A 23,200-nucleotide genomic window follows, 5' to 3' on the forward strand; every position below is an offset into this window, starting at 1 on the left:
AGGCACCACAGCTGATTGGGATGGTCGGCATATTCATCGACGGCTGGTCAAGCAACCTGTCATTGATATATTGGTTCGAAACTTGCTGAGTGTGTGTTATATCAATCTATTGGGGTTAATATAGGAGACGTTTACTCATATACAACACAACAGCCACTGTTGCTTCCCATCCCCAAGCAGCAGGCCAGCTTCAATTCAAGTAGAACTCAAAAGGGATTGATGATAAGAAGCGATGATCCTTGGAACTATTATCAATATGGCTGTCTGCTTGTATGTAGTAGTACCCGACTTGAAGAAATATGCAAATCAAATGTATGCATGTAGGATATGCTGAGGTGTTTCTTGCTACAAAAAGGGAGCGCCCCCATTTGCCCCTCTTCGCACCCCCACTAGCACAAGGCAGCCCGACGTCACCCGTTGACTACCCCTCGCTTCGGTCCTGACTAGTGAATACTTGCTCCAAAGCACGACTCTCAATCAACACCATGTCATCGGAAACCAGTAGGACTGCCATCGTAACTGGTGCTACCGGGCTGCTCGGTCGGCAGGTGACCAGAGCCTTTGAACGCGCCAAATGGAATGTGAAGGGTACCGGCTTCTCCAGAGCCGACGGTGTTGACGTTCTGAAGGTCGACCTCGCCAATGCCGCCGAGGTCGAGAAAATTCTGGATAGCGTGAAGTGAGCACCACGTCCCCATTCGCCATAGATTCGCCTTTGTCGCGTATATACTGACCCATGCGACCTATCAAAACAGGCCCCAGGCCGTAGTCCATTGTACGCTAATATCCGCCTGCTATATTCACCCTGACCACTTGAACCCCGTTGCTGACATACGTTATAGGCGCCGCCAACCGCTTTCCTGACAAGTGTGATAATGATCCAGAGGGAACGCGTGCCCTCAACGTTGCAGCCACCAAGTCGCTTGCAGGTCTCTGTGCTGCGCGCAACATTTTCCTCATCTACATCTCCACCGATTATGTCTTTCCCGGCAAACCTGGGGATGCGCCGTACGAGGCAGACGCCAAACCTCAGCCCACAAACTTGTATGGCCAGACCAAGCTGGACGGTGAACACGCAACTCTGGAGGAGTACGAGGCCGCTGGAAAGTCGGGCTTGGGAGTCGTCCTGAGGGTGCCCGTCCTATATGGCGACGCTGAGACCCCTGCCGAGAGTGCCGTGAACGTTTTGATGGACGTGGTATGGAAGGCTCAGGAGGAGGGCGCCAAGACCAAGATGGACCATTGGGCATTGCGCTATCCCACAAACACCGAGGACGTGGGACGAGTCTGTCAAGGTAAGTTTGGAGATGGTTGTTGGCTCCGTCGATGGTCTTCTAATTGACGATATGCTGCAGATATTGCTGTGAAGTACCTTGAGACCCAAGATCGATCTTCCATGCCCAAGATCCTGCAGTTCTCTTCCGAGGACAAGCTCACCAAGTATGAGATCTGCAAGGTCTTTGGCGACATCATGGGTCTCTCCATCGCGAGGATTGAGCCGAACACGGAGGGCAACGACCCCAACGCAGCCGTACAGCGACCGTATGACTGCCACTTGAGCGCGAAAGCTCTGAAGGACCTTGGCATCAGTGTCATAACTCAAGACTTCATTGGCTGGTGGAGGTGGTCTGTAAGAGCCTTCAGAAAGTGAGTTGTCTATGCTTAATAGGCTACGGGATGTTCTTTTGGAATATACTCATGGGGTGTGCTATCTCATCTATCATCGTTATGCATCAAGAATGCCATGGCCGCTCAAGTCTCGGTTGAAAGTATGGACATGCCATAAGAGTCAACAAATATCGGCATAGTCGAATTTAGCAGTGGTTCAAAGCTCGTGATGACTTTCAGCAACGACTGCTTGCGTTTCCCCTCTGATTCTAACTGTGGTGGCGTAGACGGAGATGCTATCTTGGGAACAGACTTTGGCACTGCTATGGAAATGAGGAAACCCAGATCACTCAGATTTGGCTCTAAGAGACAAAATATTCCAACGCTTCTTGAACTGATGTCGTTTCTTCGATAACCTCGACATAAGATGCTTCCACTGAGGTATTCAGCATTGCCACCATTTGCTTACCCCCGCCACCTTGAGCTGGCTGGTATTGGAAACCCCTGAATACAAAATGCGTAAAAAGTCGGTATCGAAGAATGGCCTGGAGGTAAGTACCATGATGCATTTTCGAAATACCAAGTACTCGCGCAGAGCTCGGTTCACTATAACGGTCAAGAAGCCCCGAGTACTGACTCAAATGAATATACAGGCTTGTTGGGTTACGCCCATATGACAAAGGGTTCGACGACCCCGAACCAATATTCGTCGGCTTCGATATCGAAGCCCCACGTGGGGAGCGCGTCAAAGCCAGGACGACCCCGGATTATCAGCCACAGATTGTAGAGGTTGGGCTGGCGATTCTAGACTCTCGGGACTTCGCGTACCATATGAGCTCGATGCCAGAAAAGCTGATCCGCATCCACAGCTACCAAGTCCACGGCGCAGGTGGCGGCGATGATTGCAATGATTCCATATGCATACCTGAAGTCGCAACCACCGTCCGTAACGTCATAGAGACCGTTGACGATAAGTTTGGCGATGGCAGGTTGCGCAACATTGTTATAGTTGGCCACTCGCCGCAAGGAGATCTAAGTATGCTAGAAAACCTAGGACTCAATCTCGACAATAGCGCGATGAAATATCTGGTTTTGGACACGCACAAGCTGGCCAATAAAGTACTCCGGAAGTCGGATGACTGGAGTCTGAAGGGGGTCATGAAGCAGTTGGGATGCTCGTACGATGCAAAATCGTTCCACAAAGCACACAATGATGAGAGTCAGTGATGCGAACTCATGACGTCGGCGAAAGATCTCATCCGGCACTAATCAAACAGACCCCGGATATATCGGCACAGTTTGATACATTGTCTCAAAGAGCGATACCTCGTGAGTATGCCAGAAGACCTTCGGACGGAACTCTTTTGCGGCTAGATGGCCGGCGGAAAGTATGATACATGGATGAACGGAAAAGACGGCAAAGGAGTACGAGTAGGCGTCAGCGTGGGTTGAAATGAATGCACGCTATATGCTCATGTCGATGAAAAGGCTATTCGAAAACTCAAAACGCTATATGCAAGTATCTAGCTAGACGCAATGTCACCATGATTTCCTCGATGCTGATCGAAGGTCGTCCACGTTCAGCATATCGACGCCATCGGTCGCCAGGGCGTGCCACACGCTGTTGCGCAGGCCAATGGGCCATGCGGGTAAGTCCCAGTAACGCACCGCCAAGCCTCTCCTATGAGCGCCTTTGACATGACCTCGGATAGTCCGCAGTTGCTCTTTGGTAAGACCGGCCCACACGCGGCCCACTGCGGCGCCAAAGCTCACGCTCGCGTAGTGCGAGTTGGTGCTGTTGTAGGTGGTGGGTGTGGTGACCGGCTCGTTCGAGTCCGGGTCTTCCCACATCTTGTCCAGCGGGGCGTCGAAGAAGGCGTCGCGGTACGTGGTGTTGGCGGTGATGAGGTCGAACGGGGTGTTGCCCGTACCGACCACGGTGACCTGGCCCTTGTGCACCGTCCCGTTCTCGACGTACGTCAGCCAGCCTCGGGACCTCAGCGGCTCGAGCTGCTTTAAGACCTCCGGCCAGGTCTTGGCGCCGTCCGTCTTGACGTCGACCAGGAGCGTCAGTGACTGTTCCGGGTCGACATCGAAGACGCCGCGGCTAGTCTCGTTGATGCTGCTGGTGAATTGCGTCTGCGGATTGGCGCGTTCCAAGAGATCGACCAAGGGGTTGATGTATAGCGACTGGAAGGTCCGCGCCTCCGTCAGGGAGGCCCGGTTGTGGCCGACGTACAAGGTGGAATTGCCGTCGTACAGCCAAACGTCGGCCTCGACGCCTATGCAACCCGCGTGAAGGGCCGAGAAGAGGGGCACCTTCCTCCAATAGTCGTTGTGCGAATGGCAATGTATCGGCTGCACGTCCCGGAGAAAATCAGTGGGATACCATGCTAAGCCTTCTGTGCCCGTGTCAGGCTTGCCCCAGTTCGCGAAGATCTGGTCGGGGTCGTCTTCAAGACCCCATAAGCTTCGCGATATCATCAATGCTAGATCAACCATCGCGACTATTCCTCTGTAGCGCTCACTATATCAGCGTAGTTCTGTGCCGACGAGGGGCACGAAAACGAGGTCAAACTTACAGTATCGTTAAGGACCATATAGACCCGCACATGAAGTATGCCATGGCTCGCCCTTTCCTCCGCTTCGGCACAAGCCGCCTACTTTCGGAACCCGTCGAGTGTTCTTCATCAAAAGATGCCGTCGAAGACCCCGTGACGCTTTCACTATCGGACCTAGACCGGGTTCGCGTATACATAGGTCTCCTTCTGTCCATCATACTCAGGAACTCGGCCAGGGTCCGCTTCTCCTTCGCAGACACACTCGTCGGCGGGTGGTCAGCCATGTTGTCGGTGGTGATTTTGCTGGCTATAATAAACGATTTGAGGTATGCAAAGGATAGGAATGTTGCGAAACCCCGGAAGACGGGCGGAGGGGCTCTTATACATGTAAAGAATAGCTAGGTAGTTGCTCCGGTGTACTCAGATGACGTGTGTGGTGTTGGTGGCCGCCATAAGGGGTGGATCTGCAAACAGGCGATCGGCGTCTTTCCCGGCGTGGATATATTACACCATACAGCTTATATCGTGTGATCTTCGAAGGGAGGGTGGGGTACCAAAAAGAGTAGAAACTGGGGATTTAGTGATGCAGCTGACATGGGCGTCTGTGAGTACTTAACCAGCACAGCCGGCATGCCGTTTTACTGCTATCGAAATACCTGACCTATTAAGTTGCGTGACAGAAGCTAAGCTGGAAGCATCCAAGTACCCGAGACCCCGTATATGGCGTCCCTCCCATAAGATGCGTCTGGACCCTTATCGGCCCCATCTCGCGGGCGCTGGAGCGGCCATGGTGTTTGGTCCCTAGCAGAGGGACTAGGTCAGACTTGTACTGAAGCAGCAGCAGAATGAGACAACCCAGGGCCCGCGGACTCCCCAGCTGGGAGGGCGTGGCTTTTTAATTGGGTACGGCGAGTGCAGCGGGGGCGGCGCACATAAGCTACTATATACAAAGCAACCATCTTGCCATCAGCACGGGAGATTATAGTTCAATAAGGGAGCAAGGTCACGACATGTGTGCAAAAGCGCCGGAGCATTAGTCTCAAAGCAACGCACATCTTTACCTAACCTCGCCAGGGCAACTGTTCCGATGAACGAACGGTGCTGATCCTTGGCCTTGGCCTGGGATTCTGGGGGCTGTCAGAAAGACAGGTTTCAATCCCTCTACTACAAAAGCGTCACACAACGCGTTGTTTCATTTCGATGCGCAACCGCACTCCTCCTGCTTGCAACAGCTAACCGAAGCTGAGCTCTGTTGGTTGTTGGATGCATCCATTTGACTGGGGAGACGACGGGGGCAAGGCCGCATGGAACGTGGCTTGTAAGCCAAATGGGCCTGGAGGATTCGAGACTCTCGAGTCATTCGCCAGGGCGGATTCCTTGGCAAGCGCATATAACAAGCCTCGCTAGCGCTTACTTCTAAGTATGGACCAACCTTATTAGTGCTTATCTTATCGAGAGTGGGCCCAGTTGCTGTGATTGGAAGGAAAAGTTCGAAGGTTCGAGGCGCTGGCTACGGCGAGAGGCTCAACTTCAACGAGGTTTCAGCCGACGGACGGGAATCCTTACAATCAAGGCCAGAAAACCACATGCACCCAGCGGGTCACCATCGCGATGCCGCACAAACACACTAGGAGAGAGAGGGATCCCTCCACGTGAGTAACTATAGCAAGACCATGGGTGGAAACCTCGCCTTGCGGCTAAGCTGACCTTTGCATCATGACTTCAGATTTGATCTGCCGCCCACGCAAGTCGCCAAGTCATTGCCAGTGACGAAATCGAAACGAAACAGTCGCCAGGACATCAAGGAGTCTAGTAAAGACGCGCCGCCCAAAAATGCGAAGCGGAAGCGCGAATCGACGGAAAAGGACGATGCGCCCCGCGCTTTCAGGAGGCTGATGGCCCTGTCCGGGGGCAAGAGAACACGCTCAGGCCTGGATAATGGCGAAGATCGCGAGTCAAAGAACAAGAAGAAGAAGGCGAAAGCTGCAGCCACTGCGGCGGCATCGACGAGACCGAGGCCAAGGAGGCCATCGAAATACCAAAGATCAAACCAGGAGAACGAATGTCAGAGTATGCCGCCCGCGTCGACCAGGCGCTCCCTCTTGGGGGCTTGATCAGCAAGACGACGAAACAAGGCAAAGACCCGCTCGGAGGAGGAAGGTATGGCGCACAAAGAAGGAACGGCAGATGCACAAGCTCTACGACGAGTGGCGTGAAGAGGAGAGGAAGATCAAGGAGCAATGGGAGGAAGAGCTCGAGGAGCAGGCCGAAAGAGAGGCCGAGGAAGAGGAGCAGGGCGTGAGCTGGAAGCTGCCTACAGAACTCGGCACGGTGGGGGGCAAGAAGGGCAAGAAGGGCAAGCGAGCCAGACTGCTGGGCGAGGCCAACGATGTCGAGGAAGACCCGTGGGCGGAGCTGAAGCGCAAGCGAGGGGAAACGAGGCCGAAGCTGCATGACGTCGCGAAAGCGCCCCCGGAGCTTCACAAGCTCAACAAGGCGAAACTTCTGACGGTCCGCGGCGCAGGGGTCTCGGTGGACAATGTGCCCAAAGCCGCAGGAAGTCTGAGAAGGAGAGAGGAGCTACAGGGTGAGCGAGAGAGCGTCATCGCAGCCTATCGCAAGATGATGGAAGGCAAAAGTAAAACCGCCCAATAGGTGAATGGGTACAAGCAGTCCCTTTGATTGGGGGCTTCGCGCGATGTAGATCATTAGAAGCAGGCTACATCCTAATCTTCACCTAGACCCAACACATCCCTGCTCAGAGCCTGGTTGGTTGCGAAAGCGGCTTAGGTTGGCTGGTCGCTGAAGCGATCGTCAACTCCCATTATGTCATGTGCTACTGTCCACGAGGCTGTGTATCCTGTTGGCTGAATACCTTGTCTGCGGTTGACATTGATGGCATAGTGATTGACAGGTAGGATCTGATTCAGTGCTAGCCTGCTGTTCGGCGCAAAGCAAGTGATAGTTGCTCCGGCACGGTACGGCGTGTCTGGAGTGATTGTGAGGGGTATATCAAAGTATAATCAGCCCCACATCATACCCCACGGTTGAGCAGCTCCAAAAGCGGGTATTAGATTTTGTCTTGGTCTTTGGCTTTGGTTAATCCTGCCCAATTTTCCAGTTCCAGAGCACCACACTTCGAGCCCAGCTGCCGGCTTTTTCTACACTCGATTTTTTTTCTCTTTCTTTACTGCTTTATTTATCATAATACAACATTGGTTAGTTGAGGAAACCACACACACAACAAACAAAATCTCAGGCCAGGCTGCGTTTTCGGAAACGGATTTTACGTCTCATACCAGTCTGCAAGCAACTCGTTGTCGCGCCATGTCTGTTCGGAGAAAGCAACGATAAAAAAACCCACGTATTGAACTGAACAGATCCCCTGCACTTTGCCAACCTGACTTGGGTTTGCTCAACCTACCGAGTGTTCTCTGAATGAAATTCGGGGCAGCAGTTGGTCTGACAATGGTAAATGTGCAGCCGTAGCCGCGCGCCCAAGCTACTTCCCAACATCAGGCATTTGAGAGGTGGGAAGTCAACCCATCATCGGACATACTTGCATTCGTTGCCCAACTAGATGTACCAACGAAACCGAGACCATGGATCGGGGACTCGACGACTTGGTTGAATGGCTCCTCACGGAGATTGGCTTTTCTGGCCTGGAAGGTAAGCTCACCTAGCTGGCTCCTCATAGACTGGTCTTGCTAACTTGTCGTCTGTTAGGGTTCTCGCCTCTTCATTTGGTGAAGGCTGTCAAGACATTTTACACCCCAAGTGATGTCGGAACCGAGGCTTTCAGTGCGGACGCACAGCCACCGCTACCATCTTCTGAGGTTGTCAACGGCCAAGAAGTGGGCGAAAGTGATATCTCCCAAGCAAGCGTTGTCTGGAACTGGCTTACAGCTCGAAACGATGTAATCATTGGCGATGACAATCGCTTCAGGGGCATCTCGCTCAAGGAGGCACTCGATCTTTCCGGCTATGTCACCCCTACGGGACCTCCCCCTTCTGGAAGCCCTGACCAAACATTGCCCGAAGCGAATGAGCACTCCGGGCCGGCGGCTCAAGGTGCTAGCACTGATAGTAGACGATCCGGGAAATCCGCAAGCAAAGTCGCACCACGGCTGCATCTGTCGGAAGAGAGGTTATGGAAGGCCATCACTGGCCACCAACCCGATCTCAAGAAGGTTCCTCAATTCGAATGGCAGGCTTTAGTCGCCATTGCCTCTGTCAGGGAGGTCGGGATTCTTCAAGGTGATTTAGTCAGACTCACTAATCAAGACAAGCGCTCGCTCCCCACACGGACGGACGCGCTTGCTCGGAAAGGCTATATCGTGAAGCAACCAGTCATGCTGCGAGGTTGTCGAACAAGCAAGATCTGGTTGGCCCAATTCGCAGACCATGCCAAGCAGGAGACTATCAATGAAGGACTCGCATCTGCCAAAGTCGATTTATCCAGGGAAACGTTGACCAAAGACTGGGGACCGGTCCCCTTCAGCCATTTCTGGAACGGCGCAAGGGTTGATCACATCGCACTCGCGCAAGGTTTTCTGGCTATAGTGAAAGCGTTCGGCAAGATCAGATATTGCGACATCCGTATCAAGCTTGATATCGTAGGGAAGACCTCACAGATGCGGGCGATGGGAAAGTCGTCGAGATGGTTCGCGCACCGCGGCATCGTCGAATTTCGGCCCATGAAGGCTCCTGATAGCAACCGAGTCTTCAAGGATTGTGTGGAGTTCATCCGTGATCCAACGGCCGAGGAGTGGCAAGCCTTCAGGAAAACCCCGACCACCAGAATGAGGTTGAAAGATCCATCTTCGCACCGCAAAGACAAGTCGGCTGTATCGCTCCACGAATCGACCAAGACAGGCTCGAAGCTGTCGCGCTCGGAGCAGACGGAGTTGAAAACCCAACAGGCACTCATAGCCAAACTTCCCAGTCCCGGCATGATCAGGCTCTCGGCATGGAACCCGTACAAACCTCTCATCAACACTGTTTTTGACATCATTAAGCGGTCTGGCACTGAGGGTACATCGAACTTGAATATCGGATACTTCCTGCTGGGTTGGCCTTATCGCAAATGGATTTTCTCCATGACGACTCTGCTCGGGCAACAACGTGTACACCCCGAACACCTCAAGCCGTTCTCGGTCACTGCACAGCTTGCCCGACGCGGGAAGACGATGACATACAGCTTCTTCGCAACCAGTAATATCAAGCCAGAAAATGGCAACTCCAGGCTAGGCCCGGACGGAGGACAGCAAGAGGTCGCTGAAAACGCAACAACCTCTGATGCTCCACCGACAGACCTGAACCTCAAATACGGCTTCTCACGTCCACCTGCCAAGGTGTTCATGAGAAATACTTCGGCCAAATACGTCTCTATGCCAAAGAAACGGGAGTTGATTCCACCGGTCAATCCCTCGGAACCCAATACACCAGATAAGCAGTTAATGTATCGGACCCGTCGGCCTAAAATATCGCAGCCCTTCCATGAAGATGAGAACTCGGCGTCTGAGCAACCTAGCGAAACACCAATAAGGCGGAAGCGTTTACTCAGGGGCAGGAAATCTCCGACTCCAAGTCCGATTGGTCAAAGCGAAGAGACGCAACCTGAACCCATGGATATAGATGACCCTCAACCGGCTGAAGCCGCCGGTGCTGTTACATCGTCGTCTCAAGCAATACAGAACTCTATGCCGCCCCCTCCATTGCCTTCAGGGGTATTCTATGGTCAGCCGAACTCGTTGGATCCTCGAAAAACCAAAGGCCGGAAACGGAAATCGTTAGTGTTGATGATCAGGCACCCTTCTTTGAAGAAATCGAGTGAGGTTGGCCAACAGCAAGTGGCGCGCAATGAGCCATTGGACACGACTCCGGACCTCCAGCAGCCGACGCCTAGTTATGGTGCTCAGAAGCCAATAGCTGTCGAAAAGGGCATGGTGGCCGAAAGTAGACCAAACGGCGCTGAGCATCCTACTACCCCTGTTTCCGAATCGGCGCCGGGGACGTTTCTCCCAGCTCATCAAGAGGATGCCTCAACTCCGGTTGATGGTACGGGACCGGTTCCGTCAGCCGATCAAAAGGGTGCCTCTACTCTGGCTGAGGGTGCAGCGCCTCGTAACAAGACTTCTAGACGAAGCGACAAGCGATTCACCTGCGAGACGTGTGGTAATAGTTGGAAGAATACTAATGGCTTGGAATATCACAAGAAGAAGTCCCAATCTACTTGCAACCCCTCTTGGGTACCGCCACCGCCTAGTCTTGAGATTCTATCAGTCCGGCGTGCAAAGCCGAAAGAGCGCCCCCTGCCAAAGACGTTGGCCACGCCTTCCAAGAGTCCCATGGCAGACCGCCAGCACTCCAAGTCGGCGCTGCCCATCAAACGCCCGAATCGTGCTCGTCCTGATACCCCGCAAGAAACATCCCCCGCGAAAGGGGCCCCATCACGTCAAAGCACTATTCTGCTAAGCGTCGGGCAAATACACAGTGGACCTGATCTTGCTCCAACAGCAAGACGCGTGCCGCCTGGAGCAAATGGAAGCTTCACAGGCACTGCACAACTTCCCCAGGTCCACACTTTGGCTTCCCAGCCGGCGATGGCCCCGGGCAGCCCACTGGTACCAGAAACAGATGTCGGTGCTGTGCTCCAGGGAAGCAATGCTGCGCGCTCATCTCCTTACCCTACAGTGGCTACATCTATGCCTACGCTAGTCCTTGATATGCCGGATCGTGTAACGCCCGATTATCCATTGCCCACTCCTATACACTATGTAACTCCGCAAGCCCAAGCTTTGCAGGAAACACCTTCCAACAGCAGTAATGTTGGTGGAAAATTACCCGCGCCGTCAGCCCAACGCGATACAAAGCAGCGGAGTAGCAAAGCAGCTAAGGCTATGGGTGCGCAGAGACGAATACGCACAACGAGTCTCATCGAAGAGCTCCTCCGTGACAACGGGGGGGCTTTCCCTGGCGATCAAGCACTGCATGTTGTAATCTCATCCATTTGGCCCCCGCAGATTCGACGACGACGTCGATCCACCCGATCAAAGAGCCTGTGATAACATCGTGAAGAGGATGATAGGGGCCAAAGTTATCAGGCAGGATCACTTCGCCTTCAGGGACTATGAGGGAAATTTCAAATCCATCTCGGTGATATCTAAACCCAGTGATGGACAAGGAGAAGAGACGCTCTCAGAGAAGATCCTCGGGATCAAAGCGAAAGCCATAGAGTTGTATCCTGACCCTTATATCCCCCCAGGCCTGAGTATGTTGCTTGGAGGACCCAACCAAGCTGAAGCTCTGGGCATTGGGGACACAGGATCGATCCCTACTGCATGCACGAGTATTGCCAAGGGCTCCGTACGGAAAAGCGTCCTCACGCTTGATTATCATATGCCTTCAGAGACATCAAGGGTACCCACGACAGACCGAGTCTCGGCATCCGAATCCACCAAGAGAACCCGACAGGAGTCAGCAAGACCCAGCGAAGGGAGTTCGTGGACTTCAAAACGACAGAAACTGGATGGTGATGTTGAGGGCGGCTCCAGTTACATCTTGCCTCAAGCGCCAGGCGTCTCTCCTTATCCGACGGTAACGGCAACAAACGTGGGCGCAGGCGAGTCAGTCGAACGCCACACTGAGGGCATGGAAATCGACGACACCACCCCTCTAGCTTCTAAAACTCCTGGCCGTGGGCGCGGTCGTGGTGGCGGTCGTGGAAGGGGACAAGGACGGGGACGAGGACGGGGCAACGGCACAACTCGTGGGCGCGGGACTGGGCAAGGCCGGGCGGGGCCGTGGCAGCAAGCGTGTTAATGTTGCCCTCGATGACAATCATTTCGCTCGCCAAGCAGCTAATGCTGCCAGATACACCTGGGCTTCCGAAAGCGATCTCAGTGTGCTCTGGAACCTCGATGCAGATCTCCCTAACGTTCAGCGGGCAATTCAACTCTCGGAGTCTACCCGTCTGCTTTACCCTCAACCCTCCGACTTCACAGCAACGCAGGAGGACGACTCTGATGATGATGACGAGGATAGGTTCCTTGCAGAAATACCGCCACAAGGTGATGTCCCGTCCGACGCAGGTGACACGGCGGAGGCGGGGGCACATGCGAGCGCCAACTTCGCTGTGCGGTTTGCTCCCTGGAGACGGATCGAAGCTCTTGGCGATGGGATCTGGCCTGCAAAACTCCCAAAAGGGTCCAAACCTGGTGGTGTTGGTGAGAGTTTCGCCATGATCGGCAAGTTCCCAACGTCCCAATGGTTTTTCAGGGAAAATCTGCCCCATGACGCCCAGGAAATGATAGATATGGCAACAGGCGCCAGTCAGAGACCTCCACATGCTCGAAAATTGCAAGGGTCTGGCTACGAAGGCTTTGTCCAAAACCTCATGAGCATTGAAGCTTGGGAGCTGTCGTCGGAAGGCGTTTACTTGCAATTCTCTGGCACAGCTGCGCCAGAATACAAATTTATATCTCTCGGCGTCGACGAAAAGCACACGAGCACACGTGCGATACCAAAACTTGAGTGGCAGAACGACTTGCAGTACACAGTCGCCAATTTGACACAGGACATCACTGAGGCGCCGTCCGACGACGAGATCTGTGTACCCGTCGGATCTGTGGGGGCGGGTGAACCCACGACGCAACCTGCACCACCCCCGCATTCCCGGAAGATACACCGAGCGAGGGGCGGCTAGAGGGCCTCCTCGTAAGAAAAGAAAATATACACGTCGACGTGGGCCAGTGACGATACGTCGAGATATTGCCTACAAGACTCGCTCACTTAGCGAACTACCCCCGCTATCCAGGGGTCGCTGGACCCAGCGCAGTGAAGCCGCTGCCGAAGTTGGCCTCTTTGATGGAGAACACCACCTTCTAGTCGCGTTTCTTGTGCTCAAAGCACTGGTTGGTGGCGTCGAAAAGATTGTCGACTGGGGCATGCTCATCAGGCTTTTCCCCCAGATGTCTCTGTCTGGCCTGAAGCGGTTCTGGTCCAAGATGGGAAAAGAGAGGAAGAGCTTCATTGACGCGTTCAATGCACGATTCCCCATCGCATTCTTGGAGGCTTACGAGCAGGGAAAGCTGCCTCCACTGGACTACGACAAAGTCCAGGCGTATGATTGGAAGACGTTGATCAACTGGGCCGCCAAGCTCAAGACGCACCAGCAAGTTGAGCTCCCCCCCGAGGCGAGAAGTACTCGAGGACCGATACTCGCTGCAAGAACCACCCGAGATTGAAGCCAGATGGCGAGATGAATGGTTCGGACCCATAACATCAGCCTATGCGCGCATCGACGGGGCCGGCGGCGAACCATTGACAGTCCCCATGAGTAGCGGTGCCGACGACGACGCCATCATGAAACTGGCAATCTCGTGGATCAAGGCGCTCTGTAACAGCAAGTCGCGCTGCACGGTAGGCGAGGATGTACGAGATGGCCTAGCAAAGCTGGAAGGGCAAACATGGACAAGAAGTCACTCAACACTCTGCTCGAACGGGCCGTGTCGAGCTTGATGCACGACCGTGTGATCTCCAGGGTGAAAGGCAAGTTCATGGGACAAGTCTTCAAACTCAACAACAACTTTGAGAAACGCGCCGAGAAGCTTGCCAACGTTGAGAAGTTTGCCGAGGCCTCAAGATTCAAATCAGAGCTGGACATGTGCTTCCGCAGCGGCGAGACCATGTTCGTGCCTCTCGACGCCAATGCCGGTACTATCATGGCCATCATCAATCTCCAGGCTGAGGGCAGGATCATGCTCCAGCATGTGAATTTCCCAGATGTACCCTTCGGGTTTGAGCCCAGCAACTACGAGGGTCGCATGTTCCCCAAGAGTTACTACAGCTTTGACGTAAGACTTGTGCCTTCGGACAAGTACCTCTACAGCGAAGACATACCCATGGCCGTCGAAGCCAACCACCTGCCCGTCCCCGAGAGGGGTCCTGTGGGCGAGGTGCCTATCTGGCGTGACTTCTTCGGCAACTTAGAAGCGGAGCGCTGGGTTCAGTATGTTTGCTTGGTAGTGTTTGCGCTCGCTACCAAAGGACCCCTCAGCGCAAAGAGCGCCGCCACTCTGCTTCATCCAATGGTCGAGGTCTTCGAGGTCAACCTGATCGTCCAGTGGATCCAGAGCCTAGGAATCTTGGAGTCGACTTCAGATGGCCATGGCTGGACAGTGGGCGAATGGTGGTGGCTCATCATCGGAAACATGGTAGACCTCAAAGGGAAAGGGGCTGCCACGGCATAGTTGATGCTGATAGTCATTTGGCAATGTCAACATATTTGGCGAGATCGATGCAGATGGCGATATCAATGTATTCGGCGACATTGATACACTCGGCGATATTGATATACTTGGGGACGACAGCTGTGAAGGGCTGCAAGGGCGCGCCGGCTTGGGCCGCACTAAAACATGTGATACCTCAATGCAGAGTGCCACGGGCCACTGCTCTGTATAAACTTCTAAAGTATAATATATATAACGTACCCCACAAGCGAGCTGCGCACTTTTAATTAACTTTCTTATAATTAACTTTATATTAACTTTTCTTTTTTAATAAGTATAGAATTAAAAAATAAAGAAAAAAGGTTTAATTTAATGCTTTAAATGCTTTAAAATAACTCGAAATTAAGTATATAAAAAGCTATAACGATATATTATATTTTAAAGTCGACGTTACATAGCCGACGACGCGGAATTCGACCACGATTTAAAATCTCTATAAACTCTTAAAAGCTTTTTAATTTTAAAAAGGAACTAATTATTTAATATATTATTAATTTTAATACGCGATCATTTCCTCCTTAGTTAAATAATATAAAAGATATAACGAATTAATTATTTAGTTTACGCGTTAATATTAATTAAGCCTTTAATTTTATACGATAATAATTAAGCCTTTAAACGCGTTTTAATTAAAGAATTAATTATTAAAAAGTCTTTTATAAAAATCTTAACGCGTATTACGCGTAATTTATTTTTATACGAAATATAATTAATAAATATAAAATATAAAAAGAGGATATATATAACTTTAATAAGACTAGGTTTCTTATAAGCTAAATCTCGTTTAAAATAATCGTAACCACTTTCGATTAACGTAGAAAACCTAGGGTAATATAATAAAAGAACCGGGAATAAGTTATAATTATTTAAGGCGTCGAATTAAACGGTTACTCTATCCTTTTATATATTATCTTTACTAAGAAAACGCACCTCTCTTCTTAATATAAAAACAGCTTATTACTAAAGGACTAGGTGATTATAGTTATTAAAAATAGCTAAACTACGAATAAAAAAGGCGAGGACTAGATTCGATATTTTAATTAATATATTAAGTCTTATACAAAGGGTTATTATTGTGTAACGAACGCTATTAGGGGTCTAAATAGAAACCTGGTAAGACGTACCGAAGGGTTTATATTTAGTAATACGAGAGAGTATCTAAACGTGTGATAAAAGTCCGCTCTTATCGATATAATATATAATAGCCGTAAGAATAAATATAACGTAAAATATAAACAACGAAGTTATTTATAATAGAGTCGTTAAGGTAATATACCTTATTAATAGGTTAAGATTAGTACTTAAATTAATTACTAAAATAAGGAGTATTTATATAAAATACATGGGGAATATTTATTATTATATATCTAATCCCTCTTTTACTAATTCTTCTAGCTCAGTAGTTTATTCCTAATTTGGTTAGTAATCCCCTGAGCCTCCAGGCTCACTGGCTTAGTGGCTTATTCCCCCTAAGCTGGTGATCCTTATAATCCGTCACGTGACCTCCGTCCTTTGTCCTTTTTGCTTGGGAGCCCATCCGGCCCATCGCTGGTCGCGGAGTGTTCGTGCGAGGCGTTGGTTAGTCGCGAAGTACAGGTGAGTTCATATTGGTGTGGCTGGCGGTCCTGTCGGTGCTGGTGGTATCGTAGCCCGGTCGGGGCATCGTAGTTCCGTGCCGTTGACTTGTGGGTCTAGGCCGTATGATTAGGCTAGGTCGTAACATATTGCCTCTTATTTTTAAATAGTTACGAAAGCTATTACTTAATAGCTTTCGAACTTTATTATAAAAAAAACTTAATTATTATACTTTATATACTTTTTTATTTATTATATAAGCTTTAATTTTTTAATATTAATTATTTTTATATATTAAAAAGGGTATACGAGAAAGAAATTAAAGGTTTTATACGAGCGTATATTATTTATATCTTTAAGGAGGACTTTTTACTAGCGTTTTTAAAAGCGTTCTAAGCGATTTTTACCGTTTCGAATATATAAAAAAGTTTTTAAAAAATAGGATTTGTTTCGTATAATTTAGAATATATTATTTTATAATTAAATATAAAGCTATATATTTTAATATTTCTAGGGATATTTTTCGGCTTATTTATTTTTTAAAAACTAAAAACTTTAAATAATTCGATTAAGGTTTAATTTTAAACCGAACATATTTAAAACCGTATCGTATAATATTAAAATAACTTTTTAACGTTTATTTTAATTAGCTTTAATTAGATTATAAAAGTTATAATATAAATTATATATCGAGTTACTTTTTTAAAAAGTAAGAACGCGATATTTTAAAAAATAAATAAGATATTTAGCCGGCGCCGCTATACGAGAAAGAAACGGCTATAAAATAAAAAATTACTTCGTATATAAGCTAGAAAAGATTTATAGTTTTAAAAGAATATTAATAAATAATTATAAAATAAATCGTATCGAAGGAGTAATTATACGAGGACGTTTAAGATACGCTTATAATATTATAGAATTTACGGAGAGCTTAAATATAATACGCGTACTTATTAAAATAATATAAAAACCTTTAAAATTAAGAATTATTAATATATTTAATTAATTTTAAATGTTATAATCGAATTAATTTTTAACTTATAAAGCTTAATAATAAAAAGTGCGCAGCTCGCTTATATACGCAGCTCGCTTATAAGGTACGTTAACGTATTTTATAAGCGAATATTTTATTCTTTTACACCCTTTTCGATAAAATATAAATTAATTTCACTATAACGTATTTAATATAGTAAAATTAATCGGAATCTTTATTTCTAAATACTTTTATATTATTTTAATAAGTGCGCGTATTATACCCGGGCTCTCTATAAATTTTATAGCGTTATAAGCGTATTTTAAACGTCTTTATATAATTACTCTTCTAGCGCGATTTATTTTATAAATATTTATTAATATTTTTTTAAAACTATAAATCTTTTTTAGTTTATATATAAAATAATCTTTTATTTTATAGCTATTTTTTTCGTACGGCGGCGCGGCTAAATATTTTATTTAATTTTTAAAATATCGCGTTCTTACTTTTTATAAGAGTAATTTAATATATAATATATATTATAACCTTTACGATTTAATTAAAACTAATTAAAATAAATATTAAAAAGTTATTTTAATATTATATAATACAGTTTTAAGTATATTCGGTTTAAAGTTAAATTTTAATTAAATTATTTAAAGTTTTTAATTTTTAACGAATAAATAAGCCGAAAAATATTTTTAAAAGTATTAAAATATATAGCTTTATATTTAATTATAAAATAATATATTTTAAATTATACGAAACGAGTTTTATTTTTTAAAAGTTTCTTTATATATTTAAAATAATGAAAGTCGCTTAAAACGCTTTTCAAAACGCTAGTAAAAAGTCTTTTTTTAATATATAAATAATATACGCCTATATAAAATATTTAATTTCTTTTTTATATACTTTTTTAATATATAAAAATAACCGATATTAAAAGGTTAAAGTTTATATAATAAATAAAAAAATATATAAAGTATAATAATCGAGTTTTTTTTATAATAAAGTTTAAAAATTATTAAGTAATAGCTTTTATAACCGTTAAAAATTAATAAACGGTAAATATTTTTTATATAAGATTTTATATATTTATTAAAGTATTAAATTTAATTTTCGCCTTTTTTATTTATAGTTTAGTTATTTTTAATAATTACGATTACTTAATTTTTCGATAATAAGTTATTTTCGTACTAGGAAGAGAGGTGCGTTTTCCTGGTAAAAATAAAGTATAGAGGGATAGTGTAATTATATAATTCGACGTTTTAAATAATTATAACTTATTCCCGGTTCTTTTATTATATTACTTTAAGCTTTCCGCGTTAATTAAAAGTGGTTATAATTATTTCGAACGAGATTTAATTTATAAAAAAACCGGTTTCGTTAAAGTTATAAATATTCTTTTTTAAAATCTCGTATTTATAAATTATATTTTATATAAGGGTAAATTATACGCGATACGCGTCGAGATTTTTATAAAAGATTTTTTAATAATCGATTTTTTAATTAAAACGTGTCCTGAGGTCTAGTTATTATTATATAAAATTAAAGGCTTAATTAATATTAACGCGTCTTATATTATATAAGTTAAATAATTAATTTATTATATCTTTTATATTATTTAATTAAAGAGGAAACAATTAATTAAAGAGGAAACAATCGCGTATTTAAATTAATAATATATTAAATAATCGTATTTTTTTTAAAATTTTAAAGCTTTTAAAAATTCGTAGGTATTTTATATTATATAAGTGTTACGATTAGCGGGTTAATCCCTCGCGAGGTAGCACTTAAAGTATAGAATTAAATAAAAATAATCGTTTAGTTATTTTTAAAGCTTTTACTTTATAACGTAGTGATTAGTTTAAATACATTATAATAATAAGTTAATTATTTTATTTACGTTACAAAGTTTTTAATAAAACGTAATAAATTAATATAGCCTTTTATATACTTAAAATTAAGTTTTTCTAAAGCGCTTAAAGCGCTAGAATTATATTACTCTCTTTTTAAAGTTATAGCATTTTTAGACATAAAAGAATATAAAAAAAGGTTAAGGCTATAAGGAAATTTATAAAAGTGAGACATTCACTTATGTGAGACATTCACTTGTGGGATACGTTACATAAAATGTAATAATTTAGCTTTTTAGGCTTTTTAACGGCCATCCCTTGCAGCACCTTTCTGTGCTTATGTGGCATGTTCTAAAGAGGAATGGATGAATGTTCCCATATTCTCATGACTGACATTACTTCTCTAGTCCAGTTGCTCCTTTGCTTAAAACTGCTTTAAGAGCCAGGGGTACAAGAGAGAAATTGGCCCAGTGTGAACTACTTCACTGAGCAGGAACAATGAAGAAAGAGAATTGGACTAACTTCCTGTCTCCGTGTAAGTTGTGAATTGCGCCAGAAATCTTCCATGAGGGTCTTTTCAACGAGGCCAGCCCTTTGAGCGGTGTCAGCCTACCTCTAGAGCTTAGGAGAGTCGAATCAAGAAAGTCACTCGAAATCCTGTATCGTACGCATAATCCATGAATTCTACTAATACCTGCAGAGGGGGAAAGCAAGCTGCAATTGCGCAATGACGCCTAATTTAGGGGCAACCGTACGCTCCCTTTATCCTTGTGCCGAAAGTCCAAAACACCAGGCGCCGCGCCGTGCCAAATCAGCCCATACGTAAATGAAACACATGCCCTTGCCAACCGGAGCTTCACCTATACCCGTCGCGGTGGCTCTCTCGTGGTCTCTCTGTCCGACTCAGTAACCAACCAAGATCTTGAGGAGCATGGCGATCAGCAGGCCTACGAGAACCATGATGGCGTAGTCGATCCACATGGGCACGTCGGCGTTGGCAGCCCTGTTCTGTGGCCACTGCGCAGCAGCCGGTGCCTGGGCCGCCGCGGGTCTTGGAAGCGGAATCGTCCTCGTCGGCTGCGGCACGCCCTGGCCCGGTCTCGCAGCAGGCATCGGCGCTGTCTGCACGAAGCCCTCGGCCAGTTGCGCCGTTTCGGTTCCCTCTTCTGTCGTCGTCGTCGTTGTTGCGGCACCACTGCCACTACCAGCAGCAGCAGCAGCACCACCCGCATCAGCACTCCCCTCGGGCGCCTTCGTCTTCTCCATCATCTCGTCGCGGAACCCCATCCTGAGCTCCGCGGGCACCTCGACCTCCTCCCTCCGCCTCTTCTCGCCCTGCTCCTCCTCGTCGAGCCGCTGGCACTCCACCTCGACCTCCCGGATGATGTTCTCGTTGCTCTTGCCGCAGGCGCTGCAGGTCCAGGCGCGGGACTCGGACGCGAGGCGGCGGCGCACGGGCTCGGTCGAGTTGAGCCCGCCGATCTGGCCCGAGGCGTCCGTCTCCATGAAGGCGCGCAGGGCGACGAGGGCGGTGCGGACGCCCCAGGCGGGCTGCCACGTCTCCTCGTGGTGGCCCGAGATGCTCAGGCAGATCTCGCGGTTGGCCTCGAAGCGGCCCGACGGCGTGCTGAAGCGGAACATCGGCGGGCGCAGCGGGTACGTCGACGGCAGCACGATGCGGCCGTGGTAGATGCCCTCGGCGAAGGCCGAGTGCGGCGGGCCGCGCAGCGTGAAGTGCCACTCGAACAGGTCCGTCTCGAGGGGCGTGGCAGTATAGTCGGGGGAGGGCGAGGACGACAGTTCGGCGGCTTCTTTTACTATTGTGCAGGTGTAGCTGATTAGCGAATCGTGTCGGACCATCACCGGCTTCCTCTACTTGCCGCCAGGAGAGGAAGAGAAGGGGGAAGGGACAGACTTACAGATGCGCCGTATGGTGGGCGATTTGGAGTTGAACTTGGGTGTCGCCATGATGGCAGCGATAGGAGTTTGCAATCGAAGGGGAACCTGACTGAGCAGGCAGAATAGATGGAGATGCAGAGGTGGTGTTGACAGGTCCTTGGGAGTTTATGTAGTTGGTTGAGTTGAAGATGCGTTAATCTGGTCAAGAAGGGTAAAGCCAGGTGTCGGTTAGTGGACTGGCGCAACGGCCGTTAAAATAATGACGACAGCTGGGGTCGCTTTCATGTACTACAGCACTAGAACCTCAAAGCTCAGGACCCCGCTGAGCCCGCTGCAAAGGGTCCCTGGGAACTACTCTTAGGGGGCAACCTTATTAACGCTGTCCATCACAAGGAGCGCTAATTTTAGCAATTCAATTCCCACTAACGAGTCCCCAAAACAATAGAAGTATGGGAAATCAAACGTATCTATTGTGCAAGCTATAGAGCTTCATATCTGCTACAGCGGGCTTCTATGATCTCGCCCACAGCTTGAAGAGTTTCGCCGGCTCTAATCAATCAGCAGGATGCAATACTGCACCCCTATGTATGTGGCTACTATCTGAAGTCGCTCTACCATGGAGCTGCCGCTGGGTAATTGTCCTCGTATCCTCCCTCAGAGGCTTGCCGTGCCTCAGACTTCGGGGAGACACCACCGTCGTCTTTGTTGTGCTGTCTAGCAGGCGTGTCGACTCCTTCATGTGCCTTGCGCCGAAGCTCAGGAACGAACTCGGCCAAGATGTTCGGCGGAACCACATAGTGGGGGACGTGGAAAGCAATATTGTCGGGCTTGGCCATGAAGACGTCTATCAATCCTCCACTGACGTTGGCGATGAACTCTCGGAACAAGTCGGATCCGCGGATCTGGCACTTTTGGGTGACCGACTCGGCGTGGCCAATAGCATCGGTCATCGTGGCAAAGAGGCGGGAGCAATAAGGGCATGAGATACGCATCCTGGCCTTGTGGATCGGAGACTTTAGGTGAAAGGTGAGTCCTCCAGGTCGCTCGAACTTCTTACTATTGTGATCATGTCAGCAAACGGTAACCCCAAACACACACTGGTTAGACCCATGATGGGTGGACATACCCGCACCGAAGATGAGGACACTTGTACTTCTCAAAGAGAGGTTCGTAGAAGACAGCCGGGTTGTAGCCATGCTTGTCGGGATCCAAGACACGATGATCAATCCGCTTGGTTATATCGACCGGCATGTCATGGTGCTCATGCTCCAGATCGCGGAAGACTTGCTTAGGGGTAGGCCGGGTGTTTGGGAACACTTGGTTCTCTTTCGATGCCCAGGGACCAGCGTCGGTCTGGATTTCACTCCCCTCGAAGGCTCGGCCGAGAGCGGCAAGGTTGTCTCCAGTGAGCAGGTCGGGCGCTTTGTTGACACCCGCAAGATACATGTCAGGCCCACCCTTGGGGTCTCGGGCTGGCGTATCAACAGCAAATCATCATCTTCTTCCAATTCGACAAAGTTGCGGACCACTCTATCGGGCTGGAACCAAGGGCGGATATCGGCATTGACATCCTTCTCGTCCATCTGGCGGAACAGGTTGTCATCGTTTGCAGGGTTCATACTACCCAAGCCCTTGACGAAGTCCACCCGTCTCTTGCGAGCCTCGTTGATCATCGGAGGTTTGATGATTACGCATTGGCCGGCCTCGATATGCTTCATAAGGCTTCTGGGGCGGCGAAAAATTGAATCGCAGCCAGGGCATACGAGTTCAACTTCAGGTACATGTCGCTGAGCTGCAGGTCAGTCATGGACTTGTCAACACCGGAAACCCATATCTTACCTCGGCATCGTGCTTTAGCAAAGTAGTGCCGTCATAGAAGTTGATCTCGCACTTGGTGCATCTCCAATGCGACTTCTTGTACTGGTGCTGGTGGAGATCGGCAGCGGAAGTAAAGACGTCGACGCATCCAGGCCGGGGGCACGGGTAGGTAGCAGCCTGCGGCTGGGTTGGTACTTGAGCGGTATGTCCGGCAAGACCGGCGGCTGAGAGAGGAATGACGTTGTTGGCTGCCATGATAGCTGCGGCAATACGCAAGAGATGCAAGATCCAATGGACGGTGTCAGAAATTTGAATCGATGACCGTCTCTCGGATGTTCTCAACTCAGCGGTGCGGGCGGATCTTCGACCTTTGTCTAGCACCGAGAAGACTGTACCTTTTGATTGACGGCAGGTGATGTGTTGTGAAAGAAGGGGCACTGAATATGAGGAAAGGTAACGTACGTCTCACACGGAGTGGAGGAGAATGAGGTTTACGACAATGGCAGCTGCCACTTTAGATGGCAAAAACGACCTGCACTTCCAGGAGGGACGCGACTGGTGAAAGCACAGAAGGAAATAAATCAATTTATCATGAGGGTCAAAAACTGAATGCAAGCA

General features: G+C 48.2%; 7 protein-coding genes across 7 annotated transcripts; 4 read left to right on the top strand and 3 right to left on the bottom strand.

Moving 5' to 3' along the window:
* Positions 1 to 485: 485 nt before the first annotated feature.
* PG994_013812 (methionine adenosyltransferase 2 subunit beta protein) lies at positions 486 to 1,651 on the top strand (the record flags this gene model as incomplete). The annotated part of the gene is made up of 4 exons (XM_066865221.1): positions 486 to 679; positions 756 to 775; positions 843 to 1,295; positions 1,356 to 1,651. 4 exons carry the CDS (start codon positions 486 to 488, stop codon positions 1,649 to 1,651), a joined length of 963 nt encoding a protein of 320 aa, XP_066708350.1.
* Positions 1,652 to 2,148: 497 nt separating this feature from the next.
* Positions 2,149 to 2,835, top strand: PG994_013813 (uncharacterized protein; the record flags this gene model as incomplete). Its single annotated transcript, XM_066865222.1, has 2 exons — positions 2,149 to 2,159; positions 2,262 to 2,835. 2 exons carry the CDS (start codon positions 2,149 to 2,151, stop codon positions 2,833 to 2,835), a joined length of 585 nt encoding a protein of 194 aa, XP_066708351.1.
* A 312-nt stretch (positions 2,836 to 3,147) lies between these two features.
* Positions 3,148 to 4,453, bottom strand: PG994_013814 (uncharacterized protein; the record flags this gene model as incomplete). Its single annotated transcript, XM_066865223.1, has 2 exons — positions 3,148 to 4,123; positions 4,191 to 4,453. 2 exons carry the CDS (start codon positions 4,451 to 4,453, stop codon positions 3,148 to 3,150), a joined length of 1,239 nt encoding a protein of 412 aa, XP_066708352.1.
* Positions 4,454 to 5,780: 1,327 nt separating this feature from the next.
* On the top strand, positions 5,781 to 6,824 carry PG994_013815 (uncharacterized protein; the record flags this gene model as incomplete). Its single annotated transcript, XM_066865224.1, has 3 exons — positions 5,781 to 5,821; positions 5,896 to 6,239; positions 6,262 to 6,824. 3 exons carry the CDS (start codon positions 5,781 to 5,783, stop codon positions 6,822 to 6,824), a joined length of 948 nt encoding a protein of 315 aa, XP_066708353.1.
* A 947-nt stretch (positions 6,825 to 7,771) lies between these two features.
* On the top strand, positions 7,772 to 14,422 carry PG994_013816 (uncharacterized protein; the record flags this gene model as incomplete). The annotated part of the gene is made up of 7 exons (XM_066865225.1): positions 7,772 to 7,838; positions 7,896 to 11,207; positions 11,260 to 11,768; positions 11,851 to 12,808; positions 12,924 to 13,293; positions 13,346 to 13,569; positions 13,626 to 14,422. 7 exons carry the CDS (start codon positions 7,772 to 7,774, stop codon positions 14,420 to 14,422), a joined length of 6,237 nt encoding a protein of 2,078 aa, XP_066708354.1.
* A 5,346-nt stretch (positions 14,423 to 19,768) lies between these two features.
* PG994_013817 (ubiquitin-conjugating enzyme) lies at positions 19,769 to 20,833 on the bottom strand (the record flags this gene model as incomplete). The annotated part of the gene is made up of 2 exons (XM_066865226.1): positions 19,769 to 20,682; positions 20,785 to 20,833. 2 exons carry the CDS (start codon positions 20,831 to 20,833, stop codon positions 19,769 to 19,771), a joined length of 963 nt encoding a protein of 320 aa, XP_066708355.1.
* Positions 20,834 to 21,375: 542 nt separating this feature from the next.
* PG994_013818 (uncharacterized protein) lies at positions 21,376 to 22,837 on the bottom strand (the record flags this gene model as incomplete). The annotated part of the gene is made up of 4 exons (XM_066865227.1): positions 21,376 to 21,820; positions 21,891 to 22,222; positions 22,291 to 22,551; positions 22,604 to 22,837. 4 exons carry the CDS (start codon positions 22,835 to 22,837, stop codon positions 21,376 to 21,378), a joined length of 1,272 nt encoding a protein of 423 aa, XP_066708356.1.
* Positions 22,838 to 23,200: the final 363 nt, after the last annotated feature.

Source organism: Apiospora phragmitis (genome assembly GCF_038363925.1).
Source record: "Apiospora phragmitis strain CBS 135458 chromosome Unknown utg000013l:1.0-2965645.0:1.0-2969333.0, whole genome shotgun sequence".
NCBI classification, from domain to species: Eukaryota; Fungi; Ascomycota; class Sordariomycetes; order Amphisphaeriales; family Apiosporaceae; genus Apiospora; species Apiospora phragmitis.